Source organism: Habropoda laboriosa, unplaced genomic scaffold, assembly GCF_001263275.1.
Source record: "Habropoda laboriosa isolate 0110345459 unplaced genomic scaffold, ASM126327v1 scaffold129, whole genome shotgun sequence".
In the NCBI taxonomy this organism is placed as follows: Eukaryota; Metazoa; Arthropoda; class Insecta; order Hymenoptera; family Apidae; genus Habropoda; species Habropoda laboriosa.
Window position 1 is genome coordinate 709,800 of NW_017100255.1, and position 13,587 is coordinate 723,386.

At 39.9% G+C, this 13,587-nt stretch overlaps 1 protein-coding gene across 1 annotated transcript in view; it reads right to left on the minus strand.

Moving 5' to 3' along the window:
- Positions 1-5,357: 5,357 nt before the first annotated feature.
- LOC108572519 (nephrin) overlaps positions 5,358-13,587 on the minus strand; it is a 138,480-nt gene continuing 130,250 nt past the window's right edge. Inside the window, exons 11-19 of the mRNA XM_017934771.1 lie at positions 13,042-13,344; positions 12,361-12,636; positions 11,817-12,107; positions 11,541-11,719; positions 10,359-10,779; positions 8,497-8,649; positions 7,421-7,548; positions 6,220-6,406; positions 5,358-5,785 (exon numbers count right to left, since the gene is read on the minus strand). Coding sequence (XP_017790260.1) covers positions 5,358-5,785; positions 6,220-6,406; positions 7,421-7,548; positions 8,497-8,649; positions 10,359-10,779; positions 11,541-11,719; positions 11,817-12,107; positions 12,361-12,636; positions 13,042-13,344 — 2,366 coding nt within the window. The remainder of the gene's footprint in view (positions 5,786-6,219; positions 6,407-7,420; positions 7,549-8,496; positions 8,650-10,358; positions 10,780-11,540; positions 11,720-11,816; positions 12,108-12,360; positions 12,637-13,041; positions 13,345-13,587) is intronic.

Consider the following 13,587-nt stretch of genomic DNA (forward strand, 5'->3'; position numbering starts at 1 on the left):
CTTGTATGGAAAATGGTAATTTGGAACGGATAAGTTCGTTACGGTAAAATTCGTCACGTCACTTTCGGCGATTTTATTGTAAACTCGCATTTATCATTTGCAACATCGTGCCGTTCTCGTAGCGCCCTTGCTTTACAAAATGGAACGACACGTATAATCGCAATAGTATATATCGTCGGCGAGAGAATCATTCTTCTTTCTCTTATATTCGTTTTTTTTCTCTTGTGATTTTTAAAAAGAGGAAAGAATAGAAAAAACGAATACGAAGAAAAAACATCAAAAGTTGATACGAACATTTACCTATTTACGAAAGCTCTCGATCGTTTTCCTTAAATTTGATATTAATTCGTTATGCATTTCATTTCTTTTTATTTTTTTTTGTTCTTGTGTCTATCTAAATTTCGTATATGTACATTATATACATGTAAAACGGTTAATTTATATATATATATATATCCTCGTACCTTAATGATTGTATAATTAGGATTGACTATGTCTTAGAATAATCAACGGAATTATTAATTATTGTGTAAAATATCAAATATCGTACTGTTAGATGGTATGTCCATCTCCAAGGTACCATTTTGGACGAATATCGGTCCGTCTAACATGCCTAGCACTTTGATGAGCAAATACTTTGGAGATTACATAATCTAATAATATCAGGTAATATTAAGTATAGATGATTTTCGTTAATTACAAATATAAAACATGTATATGTAAATAGAATTCTTAATTATGCGCAAACATGTTCTCTAATTGAGCATACGTGAATTTTATCATCAGTCTAAGCCGAACGGTGCGGCTCCATACACAACAGCAGCGGTTAACAATACACGTTTCATTTAAGCTTCGTAGAATCTACCGTAACAAATCAGTGTCCTCCTCGGTTAATGAAATAACAATAGCGCATGCTACGAAAACATTATATTCGTAAAACTTTCAAACAGTTCTCAAGCATAAAACACACATGACAACGGTGCGGAAAAGTATATAATATCGATTCTATGAACGACACCCTTCCGGTTTCTGTTCTTCTCATTTATCTTTTGCCGCGTGGTGTACAAGTGTTCCTTCTTTCGTTTCATTCTCCTGTGTTACGTGTGTGTTCAAGGATACCTTACAAAGAGAGACAAGGAGGCTCGATCGATATTCTCACGCGAATCGATAGCTTTGACTGATGATCGTCGCGACAGAAAGAAGAGTGAAAATAGCATAGGATGCGATCGATCGTCGATAACTCTATCGTTCACGCTTAACCTTCTCGAGACTCCGATGATAAGTACGATTGCTCGGAACATACATGCAGCGATTCTCGTATTACTTACGTTCGTGATTCAACGCGAGTTTTCCTCGCTGTAGCGTATCCGTGTGTATCCGTGTTTCGAGTATGGATATGCGCGAGTGGTGGCCGCATCTCTGTGTATCTTTGGAGCAATCTTACTTATTACGTATTCCTTAACTTACATTCATACGATACGCGAGCCAAATTAGAAGCGGAACGACAGTTACCGGGGACGTGCGTAGATTTCTCAACGTAATCTCTCGACGATCATATACAACACAGCGAACATCGACTCGAACTTACTTTTTTTTCTGTTTCTCATTTGCTTTTTCCCGTTCTCGTTATCTTAATATTCGAATTCATTGGTAGAAATTCCAATTGGGCGCGTATCGATCGTAATGATCTTTCTTTTATAGAAATTGAACGAAACTTACAACACATCTTGTCGACCCATTCTATAGTACGAGCTTTCGTCGCTTGTGACGCTTCACGCGTCATCGTGTGTCGCGAGACTCTATCTTCACTTACAATAGGCCAAACATATGCAGTGTCTTTTTTGTATCTCTTTTTTTTTATTTCTTTTCAAAAATATATGTCGACTACTTAGGCTTTCGATAAACGGAAAGACGTTGTCTTGTCCGATAACTGGAATAATTCTTTTTTTCTTTTCTTTCAGATATAAGATACGTGGCCTAGTGCATAATAACCCTATACAATACGTCATTATAGCTTAGGTAAAGTGAGACCCTCATATGATCCATTTTTTTTAATTACTTCTTTTTTTTCTGGAGTGTGTGAAACGCTGAGACATCGCACTATTTACAAGGATAATCAATTTTTAATGGAAATAAATGCAAAAATATATATGTATAAACATTTAGTTGAACTACGTTTTCTGTCTTATCGTTTTGCATAAAGACCCCTTTTTATGCAAAAATGCAACTTCTAACTTGGCTGTGCCAGGGAAATAGTTTACTCTTAACTAAACTCATATTCGTATAATTAAACTTATGTACTATTGTCTTTTTTGAAGATATCACTACTCCAAGACACTCACTTTTACTTCCTTTGTTTCTGTCTGCCTGTCTGCCTATCCTTCTTACTTCTGTCTCCTAATTTATTTCGTATATAGATTTCACTGATTATGTTGATGACATTTTCCTTCAATTTGCTGGGATTCGTTTTTAATATCGTATCATTTTGTTACGATATTATACTCCTTTTTTTTGTATTGGGTAGAATATAAAAGTGGCTTGAAGCTACTATCGGTTTAGGAAAATACGTATAGCGAGTGTGTCTTTTTTTTTTTAAACAATAAGTTAACCGTTTTCACGTGATATTAAGTCTTATATTAATTAAGTATAAAAAAGTTTTATATTCGCGGCACAGGAATAAAAATTAGGCAGTGAAGTTATTTCATAATGTCGTAGTTAAAAAAAAAAAGTTACTTACTAACTATTTTTACAAATATCGTTAAACGTCAATTGACAATATTTGTAAATATTTGGCATTCTTTTTGTAAATTCAGTTACAAATATCACCGACCATACCGTGTAATAATAAATCGTTAAAAATCATTTATTTGCTACGAGTGTGCCGATTTTGTTAACTGAAGTAATAAAACTGTACATAAAAAGTAGAAAACAAAATCGGCAGTCATTGGACATCACGTGAAAACAGTTTACCCTATAGATATTCTCCTAGCTTTAGTTCATGTTTTCATCGATTCATTGATTCGTTCGTATTTGTGCAGTATAATTGTAACGTATCAAGTTTGATAACCAAACTTCGTAATCGTTCAACGAAATGTCAATTAATATCAGTGGTGAACTAAAACTCCATCTTCATTGAACGTACGAAACAGAATTAGAAACGCGTCAGATGTTTCATAACGCCCGCCATTTAATTTCGCGCCAAAATCTAATAACAACGGTAATGGCGGACATGTAACACGTCTAAATACATAGCAATACAACCAATTAAACTATTAATAGTATTGACTTTAGGTGATTCGGCAGTGAAATATTGTAACTTCTACGTACGTTAAGATTTGCCGTTTAAAAATGTAAAACGATCACTCAATAACGTTCGTAATAAACCAAGTTTCGAGTAATAAAGAATTGAATGCTCAAAAATCTTGCGATATTCAAATGCAAATACGTTCGTATCTCTACGCGTGCATACATTGTTTTCAAGTATATAAAGAGCAATCGCTCGTGAAAAGAAAGTGAATTTCGAGTCGAGTCTATTCCTACAAAATCGCGTTTCGTGAAAAGTACGCGTGCACCAGTTTCCCAACCTCAAAAGTTCGCGAGGGGTACGGGAATCGTGCCCCCAATGTATCGAACGACATATGTATCCACCAAAGTATAGTAAGTTCGAGAAGGCCGAAGTGAAATCACTTGTACGTCTCATGCATTGTCTTAGAATTTTCTTACCTAAACGTCGTCTAGTAATTTTAGTACCTACCGAGCTTTTCGGGTTCGTTCCTCGTACACATTTCGAGCCATCGACCGTCAACAACAGACTATTTTTCACATTTCGTAAGAACTATCTTTCTGCTGATCGCGCACGTAACACCTGTTTCATTTATCTTTTCAAGTAAGATCCGTTCAATCTAATACAGAGAACGCGTCTTGTAATGAGCAAGAGGGAAAGGGAAGAAGAAAATCAGTTGTGATCACTACACACCGATTACAAACGTGGTTAACTGTTTCCCTGTGTAAAACGATTGTCTCGCTTCCTCTTCAGAATTTCAAACAACAATGCGTCCGCCAATTTATCGATGCTTTTTCTCAGCTAATTTCGAAACAAAATCATGGACGGTCGTATGTATTCACGGAAAAACGAAGAGAGCATGCAAATTATGCGAATTCACGATGATACCGAGTGCAGAATTACTGCGACTACTCGTCGGCGCTGTGATCGATGCGACATCTGGTGGAGCTTCGATGACATTATCGATTTAAATCGAGATTACTTTCAAAAGCGCCATCGAAAGATGTCTTATTGACAAATTACATTTTCTTTTGTTCTTAAAAAAGTATAAAAACGAAAATGATTATGTCGTAAATGTAACACATTCTTCAAAGAAGAATCTAGAAAAACGGTTATATATTGTTACGGCTCGCGAATTTCCCTGATATTTCGTTTCATTTTATCTCTTTTTTTTTCTAACTTATATAATCTATCTTACTGTTGAATCGCATGAGTTTGTCGACCGATGGTATAAACCCGGTAAAACGTAACTTAACGTGATCGTACAGTCCATAGCATACCTCTATGCCCTTTTAGGCGAAAATGAGCATTCTCAGACGTATTTCTTCTGTCCACGAATTTGTTATTTTCCATTCAGTTCACATGTGGCTCTACGAACGTTTCTCCATGTCACTATGAAGTCGTCACAACCAAGTAAAACTGCACGAACAAGCGGAACCGAAACTCACAGAAAAAAAAAAAACAGATAACGAAATGAAGAAATCACTGACAGCAGATTAACCGTGGTGTCACGAAAATATCTTCCAAGTCGATTCCAGCGAACTGTTCACCGGGCGTTGATCGTTCTTCTTAACACGTGATATGCGAAAAACGTAACTATACGATCCAAGTCGAGGTACATATATTGATAACCATGTTCGCGAAAAACCAACGAAACCAGCTTGTAAGGAATGCATTCTACCATTTTGCAACGACGTTATCGCGCGCTTCTTAAAAATTACGTTTAGAAACCGCGACATCGGTTCCTCTCTCTCTCGTTCTCTTTCTATTTACACATGCTTCTGTTACTTTCTTTCATGTTCAAAGAAGGATATATGTATATGTATGAGAAGGTCGTCGGAGCACCCACACGAAACTAATTATCATCGCACAGCGTTGTCGGGAAATCCTGCGATCCTGTGACGCTGGAAACAATAAATGGAGGCCGAAGATCCGTGAAGGTTTTGAGTTCAACAGTCACGGGTCGTGATGTATATTAGAGCCGGGTGGTTCTTTCTGTTACAGTGATAGTCTCGTCCCTCGGAACGGCACGATACTTGCCGCGCACCGAACTGGGGCCGAAGATCGGTGAGCCTCAGACAAGATGGCCGTCGATGTCGGAATAGGCTGGGGTGGGGGTAAAAGTTGACAGCGGATGACCGTGGGTATGCGCGTTGCTCGATACCGATCGAGCAAAGGTGGTGGGTGGCGGTGGTACCGACGGTGGTATCGGCGATTTTGAACCGGCAGTCATCACTGTCACATCTGGCGGTGGAACAGGACGTGGCAGAGTCCTGCTACGCGTCAGCGTGCCCGTTCCGCTGCTCACATGTCCTGACATCATATGTCCTGTGGGACTCATGGAGGGGTAGTAGCTACCTGAACCCGGATCCCCCATCACTGGAATCGGACTGTGGTTCGTCTCGTAACCCATATAGCGGCCATTGTCGATTTCCACGCTGTAGAAGTTCACGTCGTTCGGTGGCGCTGGACTAGGGTTGCCGATGTAGCTCGATTTCGAAACTGCAATAAGTGTCACATGGTTAAGTTGTGTTCTACAAGTAGGATAAGTAGTCGGTGTTATTTTGTTGGATGTTTTTAAGGTGTCAGTGCTTCTGGAGACAAATTAACACATTTCGCGTCGCATCTGTCAAGCACAGACCACGCTTAACCGCCGGGAAAAATCGTTGTATGTATTTCGCTTTAAAAATACACATTAGATAAGTGGTCATAACTAAAGAAGTATCTACTCAATATTTTGATATGAAATGTTAATATAGTTGAGAATTAATCTCAATTGCTTATAAGACAATTATACATTCTGGATGACTTCAACTCGAATATGAAATCAAGTAAAATGTGCCTATTACAAACACCTCACATACTTCACTATATAAGGATTAATAATAATAGCCAGTGATAGAAGAAATAAGGTTTTCTAGAGTGCACTAATTTACCAGAAAGTGTCCCACTGGCCGTAGTTCGCTGCGGCGGTGAATCCATGTTCATTGGCGGTTGAATGTGGTTGCCACGACGACCAAGAGTTCCCTGGTGATGTACCTGCATTTCCATGTTTCCTTTTCCGAAGTCTTGCATTGTCTGATCTATTAAATACGTGCTGGCTGCTGTTTTTCGCCCCTCGTCCTATTTGCGTTACATAGAAAGAAAGCGTTTCGTTAAATCGCCGTACCTAACACGTGGGAAAATCCTGCAACGTCTCTATGAAACGATTAAGAAGTAATTAACGCAATTAAATGAATTGTCAACAAATCGATTAATTCCGTGGTTGTAACAAATCGACGTATTCGTGCTCCTACTGTTCGTAGTGTATCAGCATGAAGTGTAAGTTACGTTACTGGCCTTGCAAGCATTAAAGCTCACCCACGCTGTACGGGCAAGAGCGCTTGCCGTTGCTCGCGGGCACTACTACGAGCAAAGCGAAGAGCAAGTGACGTCACAGTCGTGAATGGAGTGGGGAGCAACGGTAGTGGTGGGGGAGTAGGTTCGTAGGCAGGCATGTGGTACGTTCGTGAGGCATCGGTTACTTGTTTCAGCATCACTAACATTCATATAGCGTCCCCCACCACAGGATCGTTGTTCGAGTTTGTCTCATCACCTCAGATAGAGCTACTTCAAGATCGGCTCTGCATTAATGTGATACATTGTGCCTCTGTATCGACATTAACTTCATCATTCTGATACATTACGAGAGTTCTCTCGGTGTGTTCACGTGCACGGAAATTAAAGTTTTAAATGTCCACACCGAAACCTGTCTGTACTTAAGATTACTGTAAGAAAATGAAGTAGGGTTTTCTCGAGAATCGTAGTACGTATGATACTATCGACAGAGCTTGCATTTAGATGAGCGTGTAACTACTGGATAAAGCTCCCAAAAGAGGATTTGTTAACTGTGAAACAAAGTAAGATTATGATACCGGGAGGAAAGATACTGAAACACCGAAGAAAGGAGGAGAAAGTTCGAATCACGATTTCTGTCAAGAAGAGAAAGAACCAAAAAAACAAAAACTAAACGAGAGAATAGAAGCGAAGGGGGCTCCAAAAAACGGAAGCAAAACGGAACAGAAATGTGTTAATAGAACTCAAACCTACCCTCCGGCATTACTTGTTACTAAGAACATACTGACTGATCGCACTGACCACGTAATCGTTAGTGTCGAAGTTAACGTCGCTCTTCTCATCCGAGACCGAACTTAATTCACCGGTCATGGTGTCTCCGTTCACTGTCGATGGTGCGTACATATCCGCCGTCTGCGATTTGTTTATACCTGTGCAAACATGGAAAATACACACACGATGAAATACGTACGATCTTCTAGAGAATTGGTCTGCCTAACTTACAATATATCATTATAATATTATCATTTGAAAATAATTTATATTACAATGTACAACGCAGTGCCGTTCAACAGGACTTCAGGTGGGCAGGGGCGCCCGCCGATACCCGCGGGCAAAGCTGAGGGCGAAGTCGCGGGCTGATGATGTCACATACGTTAAAGCGGAGTGGGAGAAAGACGCTTGTGGTAGGGGTATAGGTCTTTCTTAAAACGGGCGATGGTTACGGTGAGAAGGCGTAGGTTGTTGCCCGCCGATTTTTTTACGCCCGGGGAAGACCAATACGCTGCCCGTACGGGCAACGACTGAACGGCACTGGTATATCGTTAAGTATGTGTACTTGGAGGAAGAGCTACAGCGAGGTTGTAAAATCAGACAGTGTGAAAGAATATGAAATCTGATCGCAAAAATATCAATTTGGGTGACATAAGGAGCTCGAGCCTCGTTCAGGGCCGTACGAACTCAACTCGGAACCGGTTCTCTCGTCACTCTATATTTAAACTGAACGATAAAAACAGACAAAATGGTAACTGCTGGTCTATACTGACCACGTGGTGATTTACGACCTCGCTACAGTTCTTTCGCCAAGTACACGTTCTTACATTAAAGTATATATATGTTTAACACAGCGTAGCAAACCGGAGGATTATTCACTCCACGTAAATAAACTTACGAGATTTATTTCGCTTTCTCATAATGTACCACAACACGATGATGAAGATATTAATGATAAAAAAGATGAGGAAGGTTGCTGCAAACGTATAGATATAATTCATTGTAAAATCCCCCTTTTCCAGGAGAACGTCCGGCAGGTTCTCCGCGTTATTCGGTCCTGTTGGATGAAAGCAGAAAGAAAAACCAATATAGGATTATATATTTACCGGAACGTTGAGCCTTCTTTTTCGATTTTAATGTAGCAAAGACTATGGGCGCAGCAATGAGTAGGCAAACAGAGGCGGAAACAGTGATGATAATGACGATGATGTAGGAAGAATTAATCTCGCTGGATGTCACGTCGGTAGGTGGTGCCTCCCCTGTAAGCCAAGCCGACGCCCCATCACCGAATTGTTATTCATGCAACGACACAGTCTAAATGGTTAGTTACAATTTTAGCACCGTTCGATCGATTATTAAACGATTGCCGCGCGCGCGCGCACGCGCCCGACGTTTAATTAGCACACTTAAGTCCATCAGCAATGGTAATCCTTCGTTCGAGACCTCATCGTTACGGATGTAGGACTATTAATCAGATTCGCGTTGCGTAATTCTAGTCGGTTAAACAGTGCCGATTACGACAATCGATATTTCTCATTCATAACGTACCGATAAACGCTATTTAGATATTTCGCGTATTTGTTAATCAGCGATTACACGTTCGATATTGTTAGGCTGTTTCGTTAGACGGATCGATGTTTCGCAATGGAATAGAGATCGAGATGCGAAGATCAAAGCGTATTACATGGAATGAGATCGATTTAAATGGACATGCGGATGTCTTTTTAGTTATACGTAAGCCACACGATCTTTGCTGTTCTGTTTTTTCGTTTTTTTTTTGTTTTTTTTTTGGTCCGTTTAAATGTACACACGCAATTGTTTTTTTTTTTGATCGAATGAAAGTTTGATTCGAAGGGGGAAGTATTTTTATTATTAACCCTTTCAATTTTAAATAGTTTTTATGGCAAAGCGTCTTCTCTGATAAATCCTTTTTTTATTAACTAATTAAGAAATACGCGATATTTTTGCAAATTTTTGTTTAAGATTGGAATAATGTCAACGAAAATTGTTAAAATGGAGTCATAGACATGGAAGGGTTAAGAAAGCAAGCGAAATCCAACATTGTAATTCCTCCACCATATCAAATAAATATTCTGTACTTTTCATTTTCAAGTTGAAAACAATTGCGAGTACACATTCAAACTGAGAACAATGCATAGAATTATTGTCACAAATGATATGATACTATCAATTTCTTCAGTATTCTGTTACTTAAGCCGGCTACTTATGTCAATGAATGATCGAAATTAGCTGCTGCACCCTCCTAACATTTTTACTATGTCCCTTGAACCATACTACACCTTCAGGAAATACGTTTCTCAACGAACATTATCAACTATTCATTTCACCAAACGAATATACGTACGATGATAAAAACGCATTTCTAAATACACACACATATACATATACAGAGTGTCACAGAATTTCAAGGTTTTCCTTGAACTTTGCAAAAAATTATTTTCGACAGAAGTTGAACTACATTTAAATATGCATAATTTTCATAAATCAAAGTTTCTTTATCTGCATTTTTTCTTTTCAGTTCTTCAAATATTTTTTATTCTAACAGGAAAAATTCTAAAAATCTAACTGTATATATGTTACAATAAGCATTTATATCTCCAACAAAAAAGTATGCAGATAAAGGAACTGGTTTACGAGAATTATACACATTCGTTACAATTCAACTTCTGTCTAAAACAATTTCCCATAAAGTACAAGAGAAATTCCTAAAATTTCTTCGCAACGCTTGGAACATCCTGCATAAATACTACCGTTATATCATTTCAATCTAAAAAATTGTTAGTCAACGGGTCGTCACATCGACGGTATTACAATTTTAGCTTTCGGGTTAGAAAATAAGATCAAGATCTAAATGGGAAATCTGGCCTAAAAAAAGAAAGCGGTCAACCACTACGGCGTTATTAGCGTATCATGATGATTTTTCGAATTGAAACGTTTCAAGACTTACGTAGCGTCTGAACTTTGACAAGGTCCGGCAAAAAGCCGCTGTCTCCCTTCTCATTAATGGCTTTCACGCTGAACACGTAGTAAGTCCCGAGGGACAGTCCTGTTATCGTGGTTTTATATTCTCCCGGTGATACGTCCAGATAGTGGTATCGATCCTCGTAGTCGAGGGCTTCCCGCCAGCGTATTTGGTAGGAGGTCGGCAAACCCCCGTCGAATCCTCTTTTCCACATCAGGGTAACGGAGTCGTGGGTGACGTTGTAGACCTCCAGGTCGCTCGGTTTGTCCGGCGGCGATGTCACGTCCAGGTGGATGATATCCGTCGACTCTCCCATGTTGTTCATCGCCCGGCACTCGTATTTCCCGTAATCGTGCGACGTCACGCGGAAAATGGTCAGCGACGACTCGGAAATTAATTCGCTTAGCTGGAAAAAGACGAACACGTTCGTTTGGTGAGATTGCAGGACGATGAATTCTCTCGTCCCGGTTAACAACATTTTTCGGCTTTCCCGTGCTTTGTCAACGTGAAATGCTTGGAAATTATGCAGGAAAGGTATTGAAATTTGAATTTTCAGAAGATTTCTGTCATGTTCTATTCCGCTGAGCTTGCTTTTACTGTGTTTCATAAAACATAGCGATACAGGCACTGAACGGAATTGAATAGTGGTGTACAATAGGTATTTTAAGATGCTTATCCTAAAATTTTTCTTCTGAGGGAAACAACATGGAGGATGTAGCATGAAGTTTTGCACTGATTCTACAATGCTTTTTATCCGAAGTTTATTTACAATTATTTACAAGAATCCTTTAAACGATAAAATTGGCTTTGTCAAATTATTCCAAGTCCAAAAGTCTTAAAAATTTCAGTGCTGCTATAATTATGCTCTGCAGTGTAGATTCGAGAAGTTGAAGAGTAGGGATTATCTCAGGTTCAGTGTTCAGTAAGGGATGAGATAATGAGGTCGAGATTCGAGGATGAGTATTAAGCAAGGGATGAGATCGTCGGTTGTCGAAGGAAGAATTTGGAATGTTTATTGCTGAGGATTGATTTGTGAGGTTTACAATGTTCAAACTAACTACAATGTCTGAAACTAATACACAAATACAACAATGTCCTGTGAGATTTTAAATAATCGTAGTACAGATCACGTTGGTACACAACAATGTTCATTTCGTGGAAACTTACGTCGGTGTGAGCAATGCCGTATTTATGCTCGGTGACATTAGGCAGCAAATTTTTCCCATTGAATGACCAGCTAAACCGTGGCAACGGTGAACCCCGTGCTTTACAAAACAGCTGCACGTTTATCCCCTTGTTCGCTGCAGCTCTTCTCGTCAACGGTGTATTCATCATTTGCGGTTTGACTGGATCAAAATGACAATATCTCGGTGAAAAGGAGTGTCTATTTAAATGTTGTTACTGTAACAAGCCGTATCGATCAACAAGTATACATATACGTACAGTTGGTAACGAATAGAATCGGTTCAGAGGTAACGTTGCCGATGCCATTGTTAACTTTGCACTGATATTCCCCGACGTCTTCCTGATCAGGGTTTTCGATGTGTAGATACGAAGTTTTGTTGATAAAAGATGTGGAATATCGGCCGGAGAGTTCTGAGTTCGAGCCAACTTTCTGCCACGTGACGTATTCGTCCCCTATGGGGCTGCCGTCCACTTCGCAGAACAATTTCGCCTCGAATCCTGGAGGATACACTATTCCCGACGCCGAGGTGCGTTTAATTTTCGCCGAGTCTGCAAAACGTGCGGTGCACACAGAAAAATTTAGATCTTTTCGAAGGAATGGAATTTAATCGGTTAAATGCTTCAAGCTAATGGTGTCAATTTAAGCTTCCCTTCTCTTAACGAGAGAGAGAGAGTAACAATGATTAGAGTATTGAGAGATATAAACGTAAGAATGTAAAATTGTCGAAGTTTTCAATATTCTAAGAATTTTCAAAATTTTCATATCGACGAAATCAGAATGGCAGAATCGGTAAGTACTTACATTGTACAGTTAAATTTAATTGGTAAAACGTCGTTCCCTCCTCGTTAGTCGCTTCGCAGATGTAAGTTCCAGCATCGTGTCGATCCAATTTAGTGATATTCAATGTAGATCCACGAACGGATATTCGTCTGCTACTGCTAACTAACGGCAGACCATCCCTTGTCCATGTATACCTTATCTCATTGGGATTCCCCTTGGCAGTGACAGAAATCACGAAGGGTTCTCCCTCCATTCCGATCAATTCATAAGGCTCGATTGTCGAGAATATCGGTTTATCTATAAATCAAAAACAATAACGCCCCAATTGAACGTCGATTTCTACATCATTGTAACATTCGAATAACACACAAAAAGAACGAAAAAAAAAAAAAATCCCTCTCCGTTCGAATAAAACACGTGAAATTCACGTTCTCTCATTTCGTCCAGCAGACGCAGACGCAGCGACGCGTCGAATAAAACGCGCCGCCGTTGCTTTTAAACATTTTCATCTGAACTTTCGGAGGAAGATATTCGTCCCGGTGCTTTATGAAATATTTCCAACTTTCTTTCTGCGAGTGTCATTAACCGAGCACACTCGACGATCGTACACGGAGCGCGTGTACCGTGCAATATGAAATATTCATTTGCATGTTGGTAACCATGATGGCCGATGTGTGTCCCGTTGATTTCGTTTATACTCACACAACACGTCGAGTGTGGTGGCGTCGTGGATAGACCTTTCCATTTGATTGTTTCTCGCCTGACACGTGTACACCTCTCCGTTCATTTCTTCCGTCACGTCCAACAAGAGCTCGACGAACGACAGAAATCCACCGTGTAAGCCGGGCTTAGTGCCATTTTTGGTACCCTGTACCGGGATGCCGCCCTTCCACCACGACATCTCCGCCGCCGGATTACTGCTGCTCGATTCGCAAATGATACGACCCTCCTGGCCCGCGTGCAGATTCTGCGGCTCGCGGCTGATCTTGACTTTCTCGGGCGGAACTGAGGCAAAAACATTGACAATTTCGGCTCAATCGCTCGGAAGCAATTGCCGTGCTGCTTATCGAGACCGGGCGAACTTATCCAAAAAGAGGGTAGAAGTGTAGGGGGTTAATTTATATGGTATTAAAAATAAGGATACGCGAGCAGGGAGTGACTTGGCAAGCGGAACGTGTGAATTTCAGCGAAAAATTCCAGAGATTTTTTAATTAAAAAATTCGAGAATCCGGATATATGGCGGTTGGA